We start from the raw sequence: 23,736 nt of genomic DNA on the forward strand, positions 1-23,736 counted from the left end.
TAAGAAGTATGGCCAGGAGATTCTGCCCCTCTGCTCAGCCCCCACCTGCAGCACTGCCTCCAGCTCTGGGGCCCCCAGCACAAGAAGGACCTGGAGCTGCTGGAGAGGGTCCAGAGGAGGCCATGAAGATGATCAGAGGTTGGAGAAGTTTCCCTGTGGGGACAGGCTGAGAGCTGTTCAGCCTGGAGAAGAGAAGGCTGTGGGGAGACCTTAGAGCAGCCTTCCAGTACCTGAAGGGGCTCCAGGAGAGCTGGGGAGGGACTTGTGACAAGGGCTGGGAGTGCCAGGAGGAGGGGCAATGGATTGAAGCTGGAAAAGGGGAGATTGAGACTGGAGATGAGGAAGAAATTGACAGTGAGGGTGGTGAGACACTGGCACAGGTTACCCAGGGAGGCTGTGGAAGTGCTCCAGCCCAGGTTTTCTGGAGCCTTGAACAACCAGAGCTGGTGGAAGGTGTCCCTGCCCATGGCAGGGGGATTGCAACTAGATGATCTTCAAGGTCCCTTCCAACCCTGTGGTTCTATGATTGCATTTCTCCATGCCAGGGGATGCCCACAGACACCTGTCAGTTCTGCTGGAGCAGCAGTTTTCCATGTCCTTGGCTAGGTGCTCATTTGCAGGCAGGTCATAGTATCATAGTATCAGTGAGGGTTGGAAGGGACCACAAGGATCATCCAGTTCCAACCCCCCTGCCATGGGCAGGGACACCCCACACTAGATCAGCCTGGCCACAGCCTCATCCAGCCTGGGCTTAAACACCTCCAGGGACAGGGCCCCAGCCACCTCCCTGGACAACCCATTCCAGGGCTTCACCACTCTCATGGGGAAGAACTTCCTCCTCCCCTCCAGCCTGAATCTCCCCACCTCCAGCTTCATTCCATTCCCCCTAGTCCTATCACTGCCTGAGATCCTGAGCAGTCCCTCCCCAGCCTTCTTGGAGCCCCCTTCAGATCCTGGAAGGCCACAATGAGGTCACCTTGGAGCCTTAGTCTCAGAGTGGCTCTTAGCTTGCTGCTGAAACCTGCACCACGCTCTGTTCTCCATGGCTGGCAGCCCACAGGCTGTGACGTTCTGGGCAGGATGGAATTTCTGCGAGACAAAGCCATGCAGCTTGCAAACCAAACCCCCACTTGTGACCAGGCAGTGGCAGGCTGCTCCCCTCTGCTCAGCTCACTGCAGAGCAGAGTTGGTGCAGGGGGTGCTGGCACTCCACTGGAGCCTGGCTGCACATCTCCTTGTGGTTGCTATGTGGAAGAGCTGCTTCTTCCTTCCTACACAGCTTGAAAGTCTGCCTGTTGTGAGCATTCTTGTGCCTAACAGTGAAGCTGGGTGCTTTGGGAAGTAAAATTCAACTCAAATCAGCTGCAGAGTTGGGAAGTCTCTTTTCTCTGAGCCTGAGGAGAGCCTAAAGCTGAGGTATGCTGTCTTTTTTCCTTTACTACTCAGGTGTTACACCAGGTAGCCCTGCACACTGCTGAGGGCTCTCTGCTTGTCCTGTGCCTTGCTTGCTGGGTGTTGCTGTTGAGGGTTTGCTTGCAGCTGCTCTAGCCTGCTGCTGAGATGCTCATTTATTAGCTGGCCATACAGTGGTGTGGCCCTCCCCAGCCCCACAAAAGTGCCACTGTTGTTGGGCATTGAATTAAAAGCATCCAGCAGCAAACAAAGCAAGTGTTTTGTGTGCTGTGCTGGGGTGTCTTCAGGGTGGACAGAGGAGCCTTGGTGTGCAGGCTCTGCCCATGCAGTTCAAGACTTCAGGCTTTAAGAAAGGAGGAGGGGGGGGAGGAGGAGGGAGGAGAAAATCATTAACAAAAGAGGAAAGTGGCAGTGGTTTGGTCCTGATGCAGGTCTCTGACATCTCATGGAAGCTGAGAGTGCAGCCAGGAATGGGACTGGTGTTTGGTAGACCCAGATGAGCTGTTTGATCTCTTGGAATGAGCACATGAATGTGTAACAGGCTCCCTGTGCTTGGCAGAGCTTCTGATAGGATGGCAAGGCTGGAGAAGTGGCTGCTGGTAGAATCCTAGGCTGGCTGGCTTGGAAGGGACCTCAAAGCTCATCCAGTTCCAACCCCCCTGCCATGGGCAGGGACACCTCCCACCAGCACAGGCTGCTCAAGGCCTCAGCCTCCCTGGGCAACCTGTGCCAGGGTCTCACCACCCTCACTGCAAAGAACTTCTTCCTAGTCTCCAGTCTCAACCTCCCCTCTTTCAGCTTCAATCCATTCTCCCTCCTCCTGTCACTCCCTTGTCATAAGTCCCTCCCCAGCTCTCCTGAAGCCCCTTCAGGTACTGGAAGGCTGCTCTGAGGTCTCCCTGCAGCCTTCTCTTCTCCAGGCTGAACAGCCCCAACTCTCCCAGCCTGGCCCCACAGCAGAGGTTCTCCAGCCTCTGATCATCTTTGTGGCCTCCTCTGGATCCACTCCAGGTCCTTCTTGTGCTGGGGGCCCCAGGACTGGAGGCAGTGCTGCAGGTCGGGGCTGAGCAGAGCAGAGCAGAGGGGCAGAATCCCCTCCCTGTGCTGCTGCTCTCCCTGCTCTGGCTGCAGCTCAGCACTCAGCTGGCTCTGGGCTGCCAGGGACCAGTGCTGGCTCCTGGGGAGTTTGTCATCAGCTGACACCTCTGAGTCTTTCTCCTCCAGCCTGCTCTCCAGCCACTCCTTGCCCAGCCTATATTTGTGTTTGAGATTGCCTTGACCCAGTTGCTTTCCTTTAAAGTAATAGTAAATAAAAGAGGTCTGCCTGTTAGAAGAAGTACATTCTGCTTCTCAAGCTCTCAATTCAGTGCTCACAGCCTGGAGGACTCACTTCTGTGGGAAGGGATTGGAAGCAGATTCCCATTCAGTCAAAGCAGAAGTGAAACCAGTTGCCAGAGCTTGGCTGTCCAACCCCTTCAGCTGTTTTTTAAAGGAACAAATTGCTGCACTGACCTAGATACTGGAGCCTGGGTGGTTCTGTGCCAGTGTATCAGGTTATGGCTGTGCCTGTGGCTTTTAAGGATGATGATTGAGGGATTGTTGATCTCTGTTTCCCTCAGCAGTTACAAACCTGGGGTTCCACTGCAATAAGCACAGAATGATTGAAAGCTAGGTTGGAGGGGACCCCAAGGATCATCTGGTCCAAGCTTTCTAGGGGACAATAGATTTGAGCTGGCCCAGCAGCCTGGCAAGCTGAGCCTTCAAAGTGTCCAGTGGAAGGGACTCTGCTGCTTCCCTTGGAGAGCAGCCAGGCAGAGAAGGACTTGGGGGTGCTGGTCGATGGCAGGCTGAACATGAGCCTGCAGTGTGCCCAGGCAGCCAGGAGGGCCAATGGCATCCTGGCCTGCATCAGGAAGAGTGTGGCCAACAGGAGCAGGGAGGTCATTCTGCCCCTGTACACTGCACTGGTTAGGCCACACCTTGAGTCCTCTGTCCAGTTCTGGGCTCCTCAGTTTAGGAAGGAGGTTGAGCTGCTGGGAGGTGTCCAGAGAAGGGCAAGAAAGCTGGAGAGGGGTCTGGAGCACAGCCCTGTGAGGAGAGGCTGAGGGAGCTGGGGTTCCTTAGCCTGGAGAAGAGGAGGCTCAGGGGAGACCTTCTTGCTCTCTGCAACTCCCTGAAGGGAGGTTGTAGCCAGGTGGGGGTTGGTCTCTTCTGCCAGGCAAGCAGCACCAGAACAAGAGGACACAGTCTCAAGCTGCACCAGGGGAGGTTTAGGCTGGAGGTGAGGAGAAAGTTCTTCCCAGAGAGAGTTGTTAGCCATTGGGATGTGCTGCATGGGGAGGTGGTGGAGTCCCCATCACTGGAGGTGTTCAGGAGGAGACTTGATGGGGTGCTTGGTGCCATGGGTTAGTTGATTAGGTGGTGTTGGTTGATGGGTTGGACTCGATGATCTTGAAGGTCTCTTCCAACCTGGTTTATTCCTATTCTATTCTGTTCTCTTCTATTCTATTCTAAAGATGCCAATGTCCAACATACTCTAAGATGATACTCTCCCTAGAGGTGAAGGCAGGACTGGTGTTAGCTGTCCCTGTGTAACAGTCCAAGCACAAACCTAAGCTCACTGATGACTCTTAATTGCTGTGGTGCAGAATAGCTCCTGGCCAGGGTTAGGTGGAAAGCCAGCCTGCACCAGGAACTCAACTGGCCTCATGCTAGGCTCAGTGTCCCTGTGGAGCTCAATGGATAGCTTACAGTGCTGCTGGTGGCACTGGCAGTGTGGGGCCCAGTGACAAGGGTGAGGAAGATGACAGCCAGTCCATAGCTGGAGGATGAGGAGCAGACCCCAGCAGGATGTGAGTTGCCATCTGTCTCTTTCTCAGCTCAGGCTCTGCTCCTGAAGGTGCAGGCACCACAGCTGTATCCCAGGCTGTGCCTTACACAGGCTGCCAGGAAAATGCCTCTTTGTGCAAAGTCCCTGGGGAGGGACTTCTTAGAAGGCTGAGAGAGCTGGGGCTGTTCAGCCTGGAGAAGAGAAGGCTGAGGGAGACCTTAGAGCAGCCTTCCAGTACCTGAAGGAGGCTACAGAGAGCTGGGGAGGGACTTGTGACAGAGGCTTGGAGTGACAGGAGGAGGGGCAATGGATTGAAGGTGGAAGAAGGGAGATTGAGAGTGGAGATTAGGGAAGAAACCCTTTGCAGTGAGGGTGGTGAGACACTGGCACAGGTTGCCCAGGGAGGTCATGGATGCCCCCTTCCTGGAGGTGTTGAAGGCCAGGGTGGACAGGAGTCACAGTCCTGGGGGGCATCAAGCACTGCCTGCACCTGATGCTTTAGGGACATGGTTTAGTGTTGACCCTTCGGTGCTGGGGTTGGACTGGATGATCTTGGAGGTCTCTTCCCACCAGATCTCTTCTGTGATTCTCTGGGTGGGCAGGTCCTTAACTCTGTGATAGCCTGCAGAGTGTAAGCCCTGCAGAAAGCACCCCAGGGCAGCTGAGCAGAGCACCCTGGGGCAGCTGAGCAGAGCACCCTGGGGCAGCTGAGCAGAGCACCCCAGGGCAGCTGAGCAGAGCAGCTGAGCAGAGCAGCTGAGCAGAGCACCCCAGGGCAGCTGAGCAGAGCACCCCAGGGCAGCTGAGCAGAGCAGCTGAGCAGAGCACCCCAGGGCAGCTGAGCAGAGCACCCCAGGGCAGCTGAGCAGAGCAGCTGAGCAGAGCACCCCGGGGCAGCTGAGCAGAGCACCCCGGGGCAGCTGAGCAGAGCACCCCAGGGCAGCTGAGCAGAGCACCCCAGAGCAGCTGAGCAGAGCACCCCAGGGCAGCTGAGCAGAGCACCCTGGGGCAGCTGAGCAGAGCACCCCAGAGCAGCTGAGCAGAGCAGCCCAGGGCGGCTGAGCAGAGCAGCTGAGCAGAGCACCGTGGGGCCGATGAGCAGAGCACCCTGGGGCAGCTGAGCAGAGCACCCCGGGGCAGCTGAGCAGAGCACCCCAGGGCAGCTGAGCAGAGCACCCCAGGGCAGCTGAGCAGAGCACCCTGGGGCAGCTGAGCAGAGCACCCCAGAGCAGCTGAGCAGAGCAGCCCAGGGCGGCTGAGCAGAGCAGCTGAGCAGAGCACCGTGGGGCCGATGAGCAGAGCACCCTGGGGCAGCTGAGCAGAGCACCCCGGGGCAGCTGAGCAGAGCACCCCAGGGCAGCTGAGCAGAGCACCCTGGGGCAGCTGAGCAGAGCACCCCAGAGCAGCTGAGCAGAGCAGCCCAGGGCAGCTGAGCAGAGCAGCTGAGCAGAGCACCCCAGGGTGGCTGAGCAGAGCACCCCAGGGCAGCTGAGCAGAGCACCCCAGGGTGGCTGAGCAGAGCAGCTGAGCAGAGCAGCCCAGGGTGGCTGAGCAGAGCAGCTGAGCAGAGCAGAGCACATCTGCCTGGGATGAACATTGCAGTAATTGGCTATGTTGGTGCTGGCAGGGTGAGCTTTAACTGAAAGTGACAGTAACTGCTCCAGACTTCCTTCATTTGGTTCAGGAGGAAACCATTAGATGGTAAGTGTCTGACTGGTTTTATTGCTTTCAATTAGCAGCCCAATTTTATGCTCTTTTAATTATCCTTTAATTGGATTGCCCCCTTTACACCCTGAGCCTGGCAGCCACGCTGGCTGAGTTAGTGTTTGCACAACTGAGGGCCTCAGAATTTCTTCTGCAAATCATTCTCCAGAGGATAGTTACTGCCAGCAGAGAAATTCTGCTCTGCAAGTGGCGAATTTCCTTGAATCCTGGCATGGCAGGGGCTGGAAGGGATCTCCAGAGATCACCCAGTCCCACTCCCCTGCCAAAGCAGCATCCCCTGAGGCAGGTCACACAGGGACACAGCCAGATGGGGCTTGAAAGTCTGCAGAGGAAGAGGCTCCACAGCTTCTCCAGGCAGCCTGCTGCTGGGCTCTGTCACCCTCACAGTAAGAAAGTTTTCTTTCTCATGCTGAGATGGAACTTCCTGTGATTGAGTTTATGTCCATTGCCCCTTGTCCCCTCCCTGGGTGTCACTGGAAAGAGACTGACAGCGTCCTCCTGGCAGCCACCCTCCCCTCATCCAGATTATCTTCATTGATGATCTGGGTGAGGGCATTGAGTCAGTCATCAGCAAATGTGCAGATGACACCAAGCTGGGAGCAGATGTTGGTCATTTAGAGGGCAGAAGGGCTCTGCAGAGGGACCTTGACAGACTGGACAGATGGGCAGAGGCCAACAGGATGGCATTCAACAAGTCCAAGTGCCAGGGGCTGCACTTTGGCCACAGCAACCCCAGGCAGAGCTACAGGCTGGGGGCAGAGTGGCTGAGAGCTGCCAAACAGAGAGGGCCCTGGGGGTGCGGATTGACAGCTGCCTGAACATGAGCCAGCAGTGTGCCCAGGAGGCCAAGAAGGCTAATGGCATCCTGGCCTGCATCAGGAAGAGTGTGGCCAGCAGGAGCAGGGAAGTCCTTGTGCCCTGTGCTCAGCACTGCTGAGCCACCCCTTGAGTCCTGTGTCCAGTTCTGGGCTCCTCAGTTTAAGAAGGACATTGAGAGACTTGAAGGTGTCCAGAGAAGGGCAAGAAAGCTGGGGAGGGGTCTGGAGCACAGCCCTGTGAGGAGAGGCTGAGGGAGCTGGGGTTGCTTAGCCTGGAGAAGAGGAGGCTCAGGGGAGACCTTCTTGCCCTCTCCAACTCCCTGAAGGGAGGCTGTAGCCAGGTGGGGGTTGGTCTCTTCTCCCAGGCCCCCAGAACCAGAACAAGAGGACACAGTCTGAAGCTGTGCCAGGGGAGGTTTAGGCTGGAGGTGAGGAGAAAGTTCTTCACTGAGAGAGTTGTTGGCCATTGGAATGTGCTGCCCAGGGAGGTGGTGGAGTCCCCATCCCTGGAGGTGTTCCAGAGGGGATTGGATGTGGCACTTGGTGCCATGGTTTAGTCATGAGGTCTGTGGTGCCAGGTTGGACTTGGTGATCTTTGAGGTCTCTTCCAACCTTGGTGATAGAGATTGATAAGGTCCCCTCTCAGGCCTCTCTTCTCCAGGCTGAACAGCCCCAGGTCTCTCAGCCTTTCCTTATCAGACATCCTCCTCCTAGTCTCCATTGAACTCTGACCAGTAGTTCCCTGTCCCTCTTGAGCTGGGGACCCCAGAACTGCCCACACCATTCCAGCTGTGGCCTAACTGGGGCTGAAGAGAGGGTGAGGAGAATCTCCTTCAACCTTTAATGTTTCATTTTTAGCCCTTAAATTTTCACTGCCTCATCTGTCTCCAGCTCTGAACCCACTGTGGGAGTGGTGCTGGTAACTCAGAGGGCTGAAGCCTGCAAAGCAAAGCTTTAATGTAAAGTGTAACCAGAGAGGACATAGGAGCAGGGCTTAAATTAGCCTGCAAAAGCTGATGTTGGTCTCTCTGTAAGTTGCCTAGGAAAGCTGTGAGTTGTTCCTGTATCTGTTCCAAGAGCTTGTCATGTCCTTGCCTGTTCTGAGGGGAGGGGCAGTTAGGGTTGTAAACTGACCTGAGAGAGGAAGCTGGAGGACAAGGAAGGACTTGGGGATGCTTCTGAACAGGGACTGGAAGGGAGAAAGGAAGGGAAAGGGAAAGAGTGGACAGTTGAAGGACTGAGGGAGAATCACAGAATGGTAGAGGTTGGAAGAGACCTCTAGAGTCCAACCCCCCTGGCAGAGCAGGGTCACCCAGGGGCAGGTATCATAGTATCAGTCAGGGTGGGAAGGGACCACAAGGATCATCTAGTTCCAACCCCCCTGCCATGGGCAGGGACACCCCACACTAGATCAGGCTGCCCAGAGCCTCATCCAGCCTGGGCTTAAACACCTCCAGGGACAGGGCCTCAACCACCTCCCTGGACAACCCATTCCAGGGCTTCACCACTCTCCTGGGGAAGAACTTCCTCCTCCCCTCCAGCCTGAATCTCCCCACCTCCAGCTTCATTCCATTCTCCCTAGTCCTATCACTGCCTGAGAGCCTGAGCAGTCCCTCCCCAGCCTTCTTGGAGACCCCTATAGGAACACATCCAGGTGGGTCTTGAAAGTCTCCAGAGAAGGAGACTCCACAACCTCTCTGGGCAGCCTGCTCCAGGGCTCTGCCACCCTCACAGAAAGGAAGTTTCTGCTCATGTTGAGGTAGAACTTCCTGGGTTCCAGTTTTACCTCTTGTTCCTTGTCCTGTCACAGAACACCACTGAGGAGAGCCTGGCCCCTTCTTGACACCCACCCCTCAGATATTTACAGACATCACTAAGATCCTCTCTCAGGCTGCTCTTCTGCAGGCCAAACAACCCCAAGACTTTCAGATCATAGAATCAATAAGGTTGGAAAAGACCTCAAAGATCATCAAGTCCAACCTGTCACCCAACACCTCCTGACAACAAAACCATGGCTCCAAGTGCCACATCCAATCCCCTCTGGAACACCTCCAGGGATGGGGACTCCACCACCTCCCTGGGCAGCACATTCCAATGCCCATCCCTGATGTTCCAGTCCCTTCCTCATCCTTGTAGCCTCCCTTAGACTCTCTCTAGTAGATCCCTGTCCCTCTTGAACTGGGGTGCCCAGAACTGGATGCAATAGTCCAGATGTGGCCTCACCAGGGCAGAAGTAGCACACTGCAGTCTGGACTGGGAGCACACTACTGGGCTGGGAGATGGGACCCTTCCTGAGCCTTCAGCTGCAGCCTTCTCCCCTCCCCTGGCTGAACAGATGGGCAGAGTCCAAGGGCAGAAGATTGAACACATCCAAGTGCCAGGTTCTGCACATTGGCCACAGCAACCCCAGGCAGTGCTACAGGCTGGGGGCAGAGTGGCTGAGAGCAGCCAGGCAGAGAGGGACCTGGGGGTGCTGGTCGATGGTAGGCTGAACATGAGCCTGCAGTGTGCCCAGGCAGCCAAGAGGGCCAATGGCATCCTGGCCTGCCTGGAAGAGTGTGGCCAGCAGGAGCAGGGAAGTCCTTGTGCCCTGTGCTCAGCACTGCTGAGGCCACACCTTGAGTCCTGTGTCCAGTTCTGGGCCACTCAGTTTAAGAAGGACATTGAGAGACTTGAAGGTGTCCAGAGAAGGGCAAGAAAGCTGGGGAGGGGTCTGGAGCACAGCCCTGTGAGGAGAGGCTGAGGGAGCTGGGGTTGCTTAGCCTGGAGAAGAGGAGGCTCAGGGGAGACCTTCTTGCTCTCTCCAACTCCCTGAAGGGAGGTTGTAGCCAGGCAGTGGTTGGGTTCTTCTCCCAGGCAAGCAGCAGCAGAACAAGAGGACACAGTCTCAAGCTGTGCCAGGGGAGGTTTAGGCTGGAGGTTAGGAAGGAGTTCTATACAGAGAGAGAGCTTGGCCATTGGAATGTGCTGCCCAGGGAGGTGGTGGAGTCACCATCATGGGAGGTGTTCAGGAGGAGACTTGACAGGGTGCTTGGTTACATGGGTTAGTTGATTAGGTGGTGTTGGGTGATAGGTTGGACTTGATGATCTTGAAGGTCTCTTCCAGTCTGGTCTGGTCTGGTCTAGTTCTGTTCTATTCTATTCTATTCTATTCTATTCTATTCTATTCTATTCTATTCTATTCTATTCTATTCTATTCTATTCTATTCTATTCTATTCTATTCTATTCTATTCTATTCTATTCTATTCTATTCTATTCTATTCTATTCTATTCTATTCTAGAGGTGGGAAAGCACCAGCAAAAAAAATGAAGAAAATGAGGAGTGGGAAAGGTGCCCAGGGAGGCTGTGGCTGCCTCCTCCCTGGAGGTGCTCAGGGCCAGGCTGGATGAGGCCTTGAGCAGCCTGTGCTGGTGGGAGGTGTCACTGCCCATGGCAGGGGGCTGGAGCTGGATGATCCTTGAGGCCCCTTCCAGCCCAACCCACTCCACGCTTCTATGAATCTGTGTAGCTCTGCCTTCACTTGTGCTGGGCTCAAAAGCTGGGGGTAAGATCCTCCTCTCTGGAGCTGACTGCTTGTGTGGGCTTCAAGACTTGTCTGGTGGCTGGGCTGCTTTCCTTGCCAGCTTCTGGCTCCTCTCTGGACTATTTTGGGCATGGGGAGGGAGGACTGTTTATATCCACGTTAAATCAGTAGAGGAATCTCCTTTTTAACCTCCTTCTGTAATCCTCAGGGTTAAATGTTTGCAGCTCCTGGCTGGGTTGCAGTTATTTGTAGCCAGGCACTCCCATTTGCTCTGTAATTCAATTTGGATGATGCTGCTTGGCCCAAATTAGAGCAGACTAGTACAGGGAGCTTGGTGCCTGGAGAAACCAATTGCTAGCTCCATGGCTGAGGTCGTCCAAGCAGGGTTGTAGCTACTTCTCCTCAGTCTGAAGGTGCAGTTCTCTGGCATGAATTCACTACTGGAGCTGTGCTCCAGGCTGTCAAATCTTATTTGTCAGATTTCTCAGCTACTGAAAATGTTGAGTGGCAGCCTTGTGGTCGTCACAAAAAGAGATTCATGGATGCATGGAATGGGTTCTGGGCCTCTCAGTTCAGGAAGGACATTGAGAGACTTGAAGGTGTCCAGAGAAGGGCAAGAAAGCTGGGGAGGGGTCTGGAGCACAGCCCTGTGAGGAGAGGCTGAGGGAGCTGGGGTTGCTTAGCCTGGAGAAGAGGAGGCTCAGGGGAGACCTTCTTGCCCTCTCCAACTCCCTGAAGGGAGGCTGTAGCCAGGTGGGGGTTGGTCTCTTCTCCCAGGCAAGCAGCACCAGAACAAGAGGACACAGTCTCAAGCTGTGCCAGGGGAGGTTTAGGCTGGAGGTGAGAAGAAAGTTCTTCCCAGAGAGAGTTGTTAGCCATTGGGATGTGCTGCCCAGGGAGGTGGTGGAGTCCCCATCCCTGGAGGTGTTCAAGAGGGGATTGGATGTGGCACTTGGTGCCATGGTCTAGTCATGAGGTCTGTGGTGCCAGGTTGGACTTGATGATCTTTGAGGTCTCTTCCAACCCTAGTGACACTGTGATACTGGAAGAGACCTTAAAGCTCATCCAGTTCCAACCCCCTGCCATGGGCAGGGACACCTGCCACCAACCCAGCTTGCTCAAGGCCTCATCCAGCCTGGCCTTCCAACACCTCTAGGGAGGAGGCAGCCACAGCCTCCCTGGGCAACCTGTGCCAGAGTCTCACCACCCTCACTGCAAAGGATTTCTTCCTAATCTCCAGTCTCAATCTCCCCTCTTTCAGCTTCAATCCATTCCCCCTCCTTCCGTCATTCCCAGCCCTTGTCCAAAGTCCCTCCCCAGCTCTCCTGGAGCCCGTTCAGGCACTGTGTGGGCCAGCTCATTTCAGCTCTGCTGTTAGCAGGAGAGGTTGGAGCAGATGCTCCCTGGGGTCCCTTCCAGCCTGGCACTCTGGGATTCTGTGTTCTGGGAAGGCTGCTCTAAGGTCTCCCTGAGCCTTCTCTTCTCCAGACTGAACAGCCCTGACTCTCCCAGCCTGTCCCCACAGGGGAGGTTCTCCAGCTCTCTGGTCATCTTGATGGCTGCCTCCAGACCCTCTCCAGCTCTGCTATGTCCTCCTTGTGCTGGGGGCACCAGAACTGGGCTGTGCTGGTCTGGAGCTTCATGGTTTCGGTTCCAGTTGTTTTTCATTTCTTTATTTACTTGTTCATGGGTGTCTATTTTCTGTACAGCTTCCAGCTACACATTCTTGGGAGAGATGAGATTTTATTCATACATGTGTCTACTTATAGGTGAGGAATTTGAAACTGGAGCATGAGCAGGAGAAGAACAAGATCCTGTCAGAAGCACTAGAGACACTAGCGACCGAGCACCATGAACTAGAGCAGTCTCTGGTGAAGGGATCTCCACCTCTCAGCATCCTCAGTGAGGAGCAGTTCTATGATGCTGTCTCAGGTAAGTTGTGATGGGCAGCAGGGGTCTGTGCAGTGAGCTGGGTGCTGAGTGTGGGTGGGAAGGGGCTGAGGGGGTGGGAGCAGTCTCCCTTGAACTAGAGCAGTCTCTGGTGAAGGGATCTCCACCTCTCAGCACCCTCAGTGAGGAGCAGTTCTATGGTGCTCTCTCAGGTCAGTTGTGATGGCCAGCAGGGGTCTGTGCAGTGAGCTGGGTGCTGGGTGCTGGTGGGAAGGGGCTGAGGGGGTGGGAGCAGTCTCCCTTGAACTAGAGCAGTCTCTGGTGAAGGGATCTCCACCTCTCAGCATCCTCAGTGGTGCTGTGTCAGGTCAGTTGTGATGGCCAGCAGGGGTCTGTGCAGTGAGCTGGGTGCTGGTGGGAAGGGGTTGAGGGGGGTGGGAGCAGTCTCCCTTGAAGGGAAATCTCTGCCTCTGGTGAAGGGATCTCTACCTCTCAGCATCCTTAGTGAAGAACAGTTCTATGATGCTGTCTCAGGTCAGTTGTGATGGGCAGCAGCTGTCTGTGCAGTGAGCTGGGTGCTGGGTGCTGGTGGGAAGGGGATGAGGTGGGGGAGCAGTCTCCCTTGAACTAGAGCAGTCTCTGGTGAAGGGATCTCCACCTCTCAGCATCCTCAGTGAGGAGCAGTTCTATCATGCTGTGTCAGGTCAGTTGTGATGGCCAGCAGGGGTCTATGCAGTGAGCTGAGTGCTGTGTGGGAAGGGGCTGAGGGGGTGGGAGCAGACTCCCTTGAAGGGAAATCTCTGCCTCTGGTGAAGGGATCTCCACCTTTCAGCATCCTCAGTGAGGAGCAGTTCTATGGTGCTGTGTCAGGTCAGTTGTGATGGCCAGCAGGTGTCTGTGCAGTGAGCTGGGTGCTGGTGGGAAGGGGCTGAGGGGCTGGGAGCAGTCTCCCTTGAACTAGAGCAGTCTCTGGTGAAGGGATCTCCTCAGTGATGCTGTGCCAGGTCCGTTGTGATGGCCAGCAGGGGTCTGTGCCGTGAGCTGGGTGTGGGTGGGAAGGGGCTGAGGGGGTGGGAGTGAAATCTCTGCCTTTCTAACGTGGAACTCCCTTGAGGAGAATCCTCAGTGTGCTTTATGAATGGGCCTCTAACAGCCTGCCTGAGTTCCCCTGGAGAGCTGTGTTGGTCCTAGAATCAGAGTGACAGAAAGTGGCAAACCCAGAGGGCACACAGGACAGCTCTGTGCCCTGTTTGAAACTGCCAAGCTGAAGGCTTCTATTTTTGGAGGAGTAACTGTAGCTGGTAGCCTTCTGCCCCGCTTTCCCCATGGTGGTCTGGGGTTTTTCCTCTTGCTGTTAAGGCTGGCCCATACAAACAAGGCATAACAGGGTTCAGCCAGGCTTGTCCTAGTTCCTTTTTGTATGCCTTAAGTGTCCCAGGTGGGAGAAAAGGGGTGAAGCAAAATTCAGCTCTGCTTTTCCTGTTCATCTGCCCTCTTGTCCTGTGCACAGCAGCCAGGTACTGAGCTGGGGGAAACTGAACTGCATCAAGTGATGCCAACATGCCCAGAAGCAGAGGAGCACTTGGTTGGGTGATCCTGCAGCACACAGCTCTGGTGGATCTGCAAAAGCTTGAGGGTGAACAATGACTTAAGTGTGGTAGAAAATGAGGTGGAGATGCCAGGCTTGACAAGTGAGCAGAGGGCTACTTGCAGAACAAGAGCAGCTGAGGGAGCTGGGGTGGTTTGGTGTGGAGAAGAGGAGGCTGAGGGAGACCTCATTGCTCTCTGCAGCTCCCTGAGAGGAGGCTGCAGTGAGGTGGGGGTTGGGCTCTGCTCCCCAGTATCAGGTCCTAGAGACAAAATGGCCTAAAATTGTGCCAGGGGAGAGGGTTAGGTTGGGGATGAGGAAAATTTTGTTTGCTGCCAGAGTGGTCAGGGCTTGGCAGAGGCTGCCCAGGGAGGTGGTGGAGTCCCCATCCCTGGAGGTGTTCCAGAGAGCTGTGGCCATGGCCCTTGGGGCCAGGGTTTGGTGGCCATGGTGGGGTTGGGTTGATGTTGGACTGGGTGATTTTGGAGGTCTCTTCCAACTGAAACAATTCTGTGATTCTATACTTCTTCTGCCAGCAGAACTGTGTGGTGCTTCTGACAGAGAGGTGGTGTTCCCAGGCCCCTTGGGAGCACATCAGACCCTTCATGGGAAGGTCATGAGTTCAGGCCTGCAGTGGACAGTAGTGTCCTCCCTACTCTAGTCATGAGGTCTGTGGTGACAGATTGGACTTGATGATCTTTGAGGTCCCTTCCAACCTTAGGAATACTGAATACTGAATACTGGAGGTGCTCTGCAGCATGCAGCTTAAGCAGGAGACTAAAACCAGGCAAAATGGAGTCTGAGCTCAAGTATAGCCCTGGCATAGGAACACAGCACAGCACCAGCAGCCTTTGCTGCTTGGCACAGAAACAAATGCCAGGCCTTCAAGGACGAGGAGAGCTTGAGGAGCTCTAGAAACAAGCTCTCCCACCAGAACCCAAAGAGCTGCTCTGCTGAAAGGCCTCAGGCTCTTTGCTTGTTGAGACAAAGCAGTGAGCAGTTGTGCTCTGGTGCTGCTGGAATGTTGTTTCTCCAGCCTGGCTGGCTTTGGTACAGAATTAACCAGCTTGGAAAAGACCTTGAGTCCAGCCTGTCACCCAACACCATCTGATCAACTAAACCATGGCACCAAGTGCCTCAGCCAGGCTCTTCCTAAACACCTCCAGTGATGGGGACTCCACCACCTCCCTGGGCAGCACATCCCAAGGGCCAATCTCTCTTGCTGGGAAGAACTTTCTCCTCACCTCCAGCCTAAACCTCCCCTGGCACAGCTTGAGACTGAGTCCTCTTGTTCTGGTGCTGCTTGCCTGGCAGAAGAGACCAACCCCCACCTGGCTCCAACCTCCCTTCAGGGAGTTGGAGAGAGCAAGAAGGTCTCCCCTGAGCCTCCTCTTCTCCAGGCTAAGCAACCCCAGCTCCCTCAGCCTCTCCTCACAGGGCTGTGCTCCAGACCCCTCCCCAGCCTTGTTGCCCTTCTCTGGACACCTTCAAGTCTCTCAATGTCCTTCTTAAACTGAGGAGCCCAGAACTGGACACAGGACTCAAGGTGTGGCCTCAGCAGTGCTGAGCACAGAGGCCAAGCAGAGCAGAGAAGAGAGTGCTGGGCTCTGCAGAGCAGGCACTGTGTCCACCTCACAACTCCCTGGGGCTCTGCATCTTCTCTAAGTGTCCAAAGCCTCCTCTGGAGTTGGGGGAGGTGCTGCTTTTCTCACCTGAAACTGTAAGTCAGTCACATCAGGTGGATTTGTGTAGCTGTGAGGCCTCTTGAGCACACGCACTCTGAAAGCTTTCATGGCAGTTCTCTGTCCTTTGGCTGAAGTTATTTGACAGAATTCATTTGGGTTGCAGTTCAGATCACTTTTTAGGACTACCTGCCAGCTTCACCAGACCTGTGTTAGATTCTCTAGATGAAATTGGTCACCTTCCAGGGCTTTGCAGCAGTTCTGTAGGATCACAGAATTGTGTTGGTTGGAAAAGACCTCCAAGCTCACCCAGTCCAACCAGCAACCCAACCCCACCTTGGCCATCAAACCACATCCCCAGGTGCCATGGCCACAGCTCTCTGCAACACCTCCAGGGATGGGGACTCCACCACCTCCCTGGGCAGCCTCTGCCAAGCCCTGACCACTCTTGCAGCTAACAAAATTTTCCTCATGTCCAACCTAAGCCTCCCCTGGCACAACTCCAGGCCATTTCCTCTCCTTCTATCCCCTGAGTCTAGGGAGCAGAGCCCAACCCCCACCTCCCTGCAGCCTCCTCTCAGGGAGCTGCAGAGAGCAATGAGGTCTCCCTCAGCCTCCTCTTCTCCACACTCAACACCCCCAGCTCCCTCAGCTGCTCCTCCCCAGCCCTCTTCTCCAGACCCTTCCCCAGCTTGGTTGCCCTTCTCTGGACCTGCTCCAGCCTCTCAATGTCTTTCATGGAGTGAGGGACCCAAAACTGAACCCAGGGCTCTAGGTGTGGCCTCCCCAGTGGCACAACCACTGCCTTGGTCCTGCTGGCCAGGATCTGGGTCCTTTCTGTCTCTCAAGCCCTGTTCTTGGGGGAAGGGCTCTCAAGAGTGTTTTGAGGGTGGCTAGAGTAAGGGGAATGTGGCACAACTGCCTGGCTGCATGGTAGGACTTTCACTGTAAGCACAGAAGGAATTACTTTGTTGTAGATGTGATATGGAGTCTCCACTGGAAAGCTTCTTGCCTGTACAACAAGAATACAGTGAGCCCAGGGCAGCTGGGGGTCTGTGCCACTGGCTCAGAGATTGGGAATGGGGATCTTGTTTCTTGGGCTAATGAGACAGGAGATGTGAGCACAAATATCATCAGAGCAGGGAGCCCTGATTGCCAGAAGCTGAAATTTTGTGTCTCTAGAAAAATGAACTCCTGGGACTTTGCCCTTCAGAGGTTGTGCTAAACCTGACTTGCAGTCTGCTACTGAGCTCAGTGATACTGCTTGGGGATCAATGGACACATCTGGGGGGTTGGGACTGGATGATCTTTAAGGGCTGATAGGTTGGACTCAATGATCTTGAAGGTCTTTTCCAACCTGGTTAATTCTGTCCTGTCCTGTCCTGTCCTGTTCTATCCTGTCCTGTTCTACTCTGTTCTGTCCTGTTCTGTCCTATCCTGTTCTGTTCTGTCCTGTTCTATTCTGTTCTATTCTGTCCTGTTCTATTCTGTTCTGTTCTATCCTGTCCTGTTCTACTCTGTTCTGTCCTGTTCTGTCCTATCCTGTTCTGTTCTGTCCTGTTCTATTCTGTTCTATTCTGTCCTGATCTATTCTGTTCTGTTCTATCCTGTCCTGTTCTACTCTGTTCTGTTCTGTTTTGTTCTACTCTGTTCTGTCCTGTTCTATCCTGTCCTGTTCTACTCTGTTCTATCCTGTCCTGTTCTATCCTGTCCTGTTCTGTCCTGTCCTGTCTTGTCCTATCCTGTCCTATTCTGTCCTGTCCTGTCCTGTTCTATCCTGTCCTGTTCTACTCTGTTCTGTCCTGTTCTGTCCTATCCTGTTCTGTTCTGTCCTGTTCTATTCTGTTCTATTCTGTCCTGTTCTATTCTGTTCTGTTCTATCCTGTCCTGTTCTACTCTGTTCTGTTCTGTTTTGTTCTACTCTGTTCTGTCCTGTTCTATCCTGTCCTGTTCTACTCTGTTCTGTCCTGTCCTGTCCTGTTCTATCCTGTCCTGTTCTATCCTGTCCTGTTCTGTCCTGTCCTGTCTTGTCCTATCCTGTCCTGTTCTGTCCTGCCCTGTCCTGTTCTGTCCTGTCCTATCCTGTTCTGTTCTGTCCTGTTCTATTCTGTTATATTCTGTCCTGTTCTGTCCTGTTCTATTCTGTTCTGTTCTATCCTGTCCTGTTCTACTCTGTTCTGTTCTGTCATGTTCTACTCTGTTCTGTTCCGTCCTTTTCTACTCTGTTCTACTCTGCCCTGTTCTACTCTGCCCTGTTCTACTCTGCCCTGGTCTGTCCTGCCCTGTCCTGTTCTGTCCTGCCCTGTCCTGTCCTGTTCTGCCCTGTCCTGTCCTGTCCTGTTCTGCCCTGTCCTGTCCTGTTCTACTCTGTCCTGTCCTGTTCTGTTCTGTCTTGTTCTGCCCTGTTCTACTCTGCCCTGTTCTGTCCTGCCCTGTTCTGTCCTGCCCTGTTCTGTCCTGTCCTGTTCTACTCTGTCCTGTCCTGTCCTACTCTGTCCTGCCCTGCTCTACTCTGTCCTGTCCTGTTCTACTCTGTTCTGTCCTGCCCTGTCCTGTCCTGCCCTGTCCTGTTCTGTCCTGCCCTGTTCTGCCCTGTCCTGTTCTGCCCTGTCCTGTCCTGTTCTACTCTGTCCTGTCCTGTTCTGTCTTGTTCTGCCCTGTTCTACTCTGCCCTGTTCTGTCCTGTCCTGTTCTGTCCTGTCCTGTCCTACTCTGTCCTGCCCTGCTCTACTCTGTCCTGCCCTGTTCTACTCTGTTCTGTCCTGCCCTGTTCTACTCTGTTCTGTCCTGCCCTGTCCTGTTCTGTCCTGCCCTGTTCTGTCCTGCCCTGTTCTGCCCTGTCCTGTTCTGCCCTGTCCTGTTCTGTCCTGTTCTATTCTGTCCTGTCCCGTCCTGTCCTGTTCTACCCTGTCCTGTTCCTGACTTGTTCTCCCAGGCTGTAGAGGAGGTGGAGGGATTTTCAGAGGGTGATGCCTGTCAGAGGGGAAGTGCCCCTCCTTGAAGAAGTTCTGCTGTTGGGATTCCATCTTCATCTCCTTACCAGTGCTCTGAATGTTTCAAGCTCTGCTGTAGGAGGGAGTTTGGAAGGGAGAGTGTTGCATAACCAGGCTTGCACTCTGAGCTGAGCAATTGTCAGCTTTGCCTTGACAGCTTGAAAGGAGCTGCCTCTAGTTTGGGCTTTTCAAGGGAGTGTTGTGTGCACATCAGACACTGCTGCTGTTTACTCTCAGGAGCAGTTTCCCTGGCTGTCACCATTCAGAGCATCCTAAGGCTTCTCAGAGAGGTCTGTGAAGAAGAGGTGCATTAGAAATTAGGGGAAGTGTGTCAGTATTCTCTCCAGTATCAGGTGGTAGGGCAAGAAGTGGTGTCCTGAAATTGCACTGGGGGAGGGTTAGGTTGGAGATGAGAAAGGAATTCTTTGCTGCAAGATTGGCAGAGGCTGCCCAGGGAGGTGGTGGAGTCCCCATCCCTGGGGGTGTTCAAGAGAGTTGTGGCCATGGCACTTGGGGCCATGATTTGGTGGCCATGGTGGTGCTGGGTTGATGGTTGGGGCTGGATGATCTCAGAGGGTTTTCCCAACCAAACCAATTCTGTGATATTCTCAGCACAGCTCCTTGGTACCAGGCTCAGATCCACATTGTAGGGAGGTCTGATTGCATGAAGCAGACTCCTGAAGGAAGCTCAGTCAGAAGATACAGTCTGGTTAGCCCATGGTGGGAAAGAAGAGCCAATCTGGAGAGAACACCAGCAGAACTGGATCTAGATCAAGTGTGAGGTCCTCAGCACCATCTGTTTGGCTTGGAGCTCTCCAACTGAGCCATGCTGCCTGCTGGTGTTGGCACAGACAGGGCTGGTCACTGCTAGACTGTGCTGTGTCGTTCTCTTTGGAGAAACTCTGGGCACAGGGACAGAAATATCCTCTTGCCTTTCCAGAGCTGGGGTCAGGAGAATGCTTGTAGTGTTGTAAGGCTGGTAACTGAAGCAGTGCTATACTTGCTCAGGTCTCTCCCCTCTTCATTTTTAAGCCATGTATCACCAAGGTTGGAAGAGACCTCAAAGATCATCAAGTCCAACCTGGCACCACAGACCTCATGACTAAACCATGGCACCAAGTGCCACATCCAATCCCCTCTTGAACACCTCCAGGGATGGGGACTCCACCACCTCCCTGGGCAGCACATTCCAATAGCTAACAACTCTCTCAGTGAAGAACTTTCTCCCCACCTCCAGCCTAAACCTCCCCTGGCACAGCTTGAGACTCTGTCCTCTTGTTCTGGTGCTGGTTGCCTGGGAGAAGAGACCAACCCCCACCTGGCTACAACCACCTTTCAGGTAGCTGGAGAGAGCAATGAGGTCTCCCCTGAGCCCCCTCTTCTCCAGGCTAAGCAACCCCAGCTCCCTCAGCCTCTCCTCACAGGGCTGTGCTCCAGACCCCTCCCCAGCCTTGTTGCCCTTCTCTGGACACCTTCAAGTCTCTCAATGTCCTTCTTAAACTGAGTGGCCCAGAACTGGACACAGGACTCAAGGTGTGGCCTCAGCAGTGCTGAGCACAGGGCACAAGGACTTCCCTGCTCCTGCTGGCCACACTCTTCCTGATGCAGGCCAGGATGCCATTGGCCTCCTTGGCCCCCTGGGCACACTGCTGGCTCATGTTCAGGCAGCTGTCAATCAGCACCCCCAGGTCCCTCTCTGTTTGGCAGCTCTCAGCCACTCTGCCCCCAGCCTGTAGCTCTGCCTGGGGTTGCTGTGGCCAAAGTGCAGCCCCTGGCACTTGGATGTGTTGAATGCCATCCTGTTGGCCTCTGCCCATCTGTCCAGTTGGTAATGTGCTGCCATTGTCACAGAATCACAGAACTGTCAGGGTTGGAAGGGACCTCAAAGATCCAGTTCCAACCCCACTGCTGTTGTGGGTTGAGAATTCTCCTCCTCCCCCCCCCCCCCCCCCCCCCAGCATTAAATTTGCCAGAGCAGCTCAGCTGGAGGCAAATGGAAGCTGTATTTACAGGCAAAACTACCCTCTCCAATGGAATGCAATGAAGATGTGCAAAATACCCAACCTTTACAATATTCACAGGTACTGACAGTTAATAAACAGCACAAGGACCCCCCTGGCCAAAGACCAGAGGAAGTTTATGGCTTCTCCCTCCCTGTACAAAAGGGACAAGAGAAAGGGGCAGAGAGTTGTTAGACTCAGCCAAAACAATGCAGCCAAGGTGAAGCAGAAGCCAGCAGAAGCACAATGGTAGTATCTCCCAGCCCAAGGGAATGAGAAGAGAGAGAAATTGTTTCCATGACTAGATCAGGTTCCTTATCACAGACTGGTAGAGGTTGGGAGGGACCTCCAGGGATCACCCAGTCCAACCCCCTGCTAAAAGCAGCATCACTTAGGGTAGTCCCACACAGGAATGCATCCAGGTGGGTTTGGAAAGGCTCCAGAGAAGGAGACTCCACAATCCCCCCCGGACAGCCTGCTCCAGGGCTCCAGCACCCTCACTGTACAGAAGTTTCTCCTCATGTTGAGGTGAAACCTTCTATGTTCAAGCTTGGACCTGGTGTTCCTTTGGTTATTAGTGTGCACCACTGGAAAGAGCTTGGCCTCCTCCACAGCCACCCCTCAGCTATTGATAGACATTGATCAGATCCCTCTCAGCCTTCTCCTCTCCAGACTCAACAGCCCCAGGGCTCTCAGTCTCTCTTCACAGGGGAGATGCTCAACTCCCCAGAGCATCCTCCTGGCTCTCCCTTGGACTCTCTCCAGCAGGTCTCTGTCTCTCTGGACCTGGGGAGCCCAGAACTGGACACAGTGTCCCAGCTGTGGTCTCAGCAGGGCAGAGTAGTAAATTACTTCTTCCTAATGTCCAATCCAAACCTACCCTGCTCCAGTTTCAAACCATTGCCCCTCACCCTATCACCACAGGCCCTTATTAACAGGGTGGCAGCTCTCCCTGGTGCAGATCCCTCCTCAGCTGTACTAGCTTCTAGGGGACAGTGCAGAATGATGTGATTTAGACACAGGAGGAAGTCAAACTAAATAGCCATGAGATGAGGCTGCCATTAAAGAGCTCTAATTTATGATGGGCTCTCATGCTAATTGCCTTTGAGCACTCAGTGGAAGAAAATGAAGGTATGTGCTGGACACATTTTTCTTGCTGCAGCCCAGGGTCTCCCCTGTTTGTGGATTGTTTGTAACCATCCTGATTTTCCTGTTTCCCCCCAGTAAAGGAGGATTTAGTTACATTTTACTGCTTTCTGATCAAGATTTGTGAGCAGTTTTCTGAAGGCATAGCCTAAAACTGCCACAACTGCCATGGGCAGGGACACTTCCTACCAGATCAGCCAGCTCAGAGCCACAGCCAGCCTGGCCTTGAGCACCTCCAGGGAGGGGGGCATGCACAGCCTCCCTGGGCAACCCGTGCCAGTGTCTCCCTGTGCTCTCTGCTGGCTAACTGCTGAATGCCTGCCACGGGAGAGCAGGCACTGAACAGGGAAGGAAGAAGCCACAGGAAATGGAGGCTGCTTGTGTGACCAGAGCATAGTGTCCAGTGTGATGAACTCAGAGTTCAGGGTGTCATTGACCTGAACTCAGTTCCCAGTGCTCCCCAGTGCACTGATGCTCTCTCTCACCATGGGAGTGGTGGACTAAACTCAACAGCACAGGGGGTGCTGCAGCCCTCAGCTTCAGAACTCAGTGCTCAACATGTCCAGCTTCCAAAACCTGAAGGGAACCTACAGCAAGGCTGTTACAAGAGTAAATCCTTGAGTCCTGTGTCTAATTCTGGGCCCCTCAGTTTAAGAAGGACATTGAGAGACTGGAAGTTCTCCAGAGAAGGGCAATGAGGTTGGGGAGAGGCCTTGAGCACAGCCCTGTGAGGAGAGGCTGAGGGAGCTGGGGTTGCTTAGCCTGGAGAAGAGGAGGCTCAGGGGTGACCTCATTGCTCTCTCCAACTCCCTGAAGGGAGGTTGTAGCCAGGTGGAGGTTGTTCTCTTCTCCCAGGCAAGCAGCAGCAGAACAAGAGGACACAGTCTCAAGCTGTGCCAGGGGAAGTTTAGTCTGGAGGTGAGGAGAAAGTTCTTCCCTGAGAGAGTTGTTAGCCATTGGGATGTGCTGCCCAGGGAGGTGGTGGAGTCCCCATCCCTGGAGGTGTTCAAGAGGGGATTGGATGTGGCACTTGGAGCCATGGTTTAGTCATGAGGTCTGTGGTGCCAGGTTGGACTTGGTGATCTTTGAGGTCTCGTCCAACCTTGGTGATTCTGTGAGACTGTGAAGAGTGTCCACCAAGAGGACAAGGGGAAATGGGTTTTAATTGAAGGAGAATAGGTTTAAATTGGATCTGAGGAAGAAATTATTCACTAGAAGTATGGTAAGAGTCTGGAATGGATTGTTAGAGAAATTGTGGATGCTCCTTCCCTGGAGGTGTTCAGTGCCAGGTTGGATGAGGCCTTGAGCAACCTGGGCTAGATAAGAGGTCTCTAAGGTCTCTTCCAGCCAAGGCCATTCTATGATTGTTCTGTGTTTAAAGCAGGGTGTGGCAGAGGAGTGGGGCTTTGGGGAAAGGAAGAAGCACCAAACAAGGAGCAAAAATTCAGTAAGACCAATGGCATCTCCTAGATGAGATGGAGAAGTCCTAGGAGGAGTAGCTGAGGGAGCTGGGGGTGTTGAGTGTGGAGAAGAGGAGGCTGAGGGAGACCTCATTGCTCTCTGCAGCTCCCTGAGAGGAGGCTGCAGTGAGCTGGGGGTTGGGCTCTGCTCCCTGGTTTCAGGTGATGGAAGGAGAGGAAATGGCCTGGAGTTGTGCCAGGGGAGGGTTGGGTTGGGGATGAGGAGCAATTTGTTAGCTGCAAGAGTGGTCAGGGATGGGAAGAGGCTGCCCAGGGAGGTGGTGGAGTCCCCATGCCTGGAGGTGTTCCAGAGAGCTGTGGCCATGGAACTTGGAACTGTGGTTTAATGGCCAAGGTGGGGTTGGGTTGCTGGTTGGACTGGGTGATCTCAGAGGGAGGCTGTGGCTGCCTCCTCCCTGGAGGTGTTCAAGGCCAGGCTGGATGAGACCTTGAGCAAGCTGGGCTGGTGGGAGGTGTCCCTGCCCGTGGGAGGTGTCCCTGCCCATGGCAGGGGCTTGGAACTGGATGGTCTTTAGGGACCCTTCCAACCCAAACTGTTGTGTGGTTCTATGAGTGCTGCTGCCTGTGGACTCCATGCCTGCACTGTAGCTAAAAGAATGAATTGAGGAATCTCAGAGAGGGATGGGAAGCACTTGGGCAGAATTC

At 54.2% G+C, this 23,736-nt stretch overlaps 1 protein-coding gene across 5 annotated transcripts in view; it reads left to right on the top strand.

Moving 5' to 3' along the window:
* The window catches only part of OSBPL1A (oxysterol binding protein like 1A), a 138,097-nt gene that overhangs the window by 73,824 nt on the left and 40,537 nt on the right, over positions 1–23,736 (top strand). For 3 of the 5 annotated variants that reach the window (XM_068165472.1, XM_068165477.1, XM_068165473.1), the window contains one exon: positions 12,081–12,243. In XM_068165472.1, the coding sequence (XP_068021573.1) occupies positions 12,081–12,243 (163 nt within the window). Of the gene's footprint in view, positions 1–5,925; positions 5,945–12,080; positions 12,244–12,719; positions 12,736–23,736 lie in introns of those variants that run through there. The other 2 variants (XM_068165474.1, XM_068165476.1) reach the window with 2 other exon arrangements.

Source organism: Melanerpes formicivorus, unplaced genomic scaffold (assembly GCF_026170545.1).
Source record: "Melanerpes formicivorus ecotype bairdi unplaced genomic scaffold, bMelFor1.0.p_v2 SCAF_89, whole genome shotgun sequence".
In the NCBI taxonomy this organism is placed as follows: Eukaryota; Metazoa; Chordata; class Aves; order Piciformes; family Picidae; genus Melanerpes; species Melanerpes formicivorus.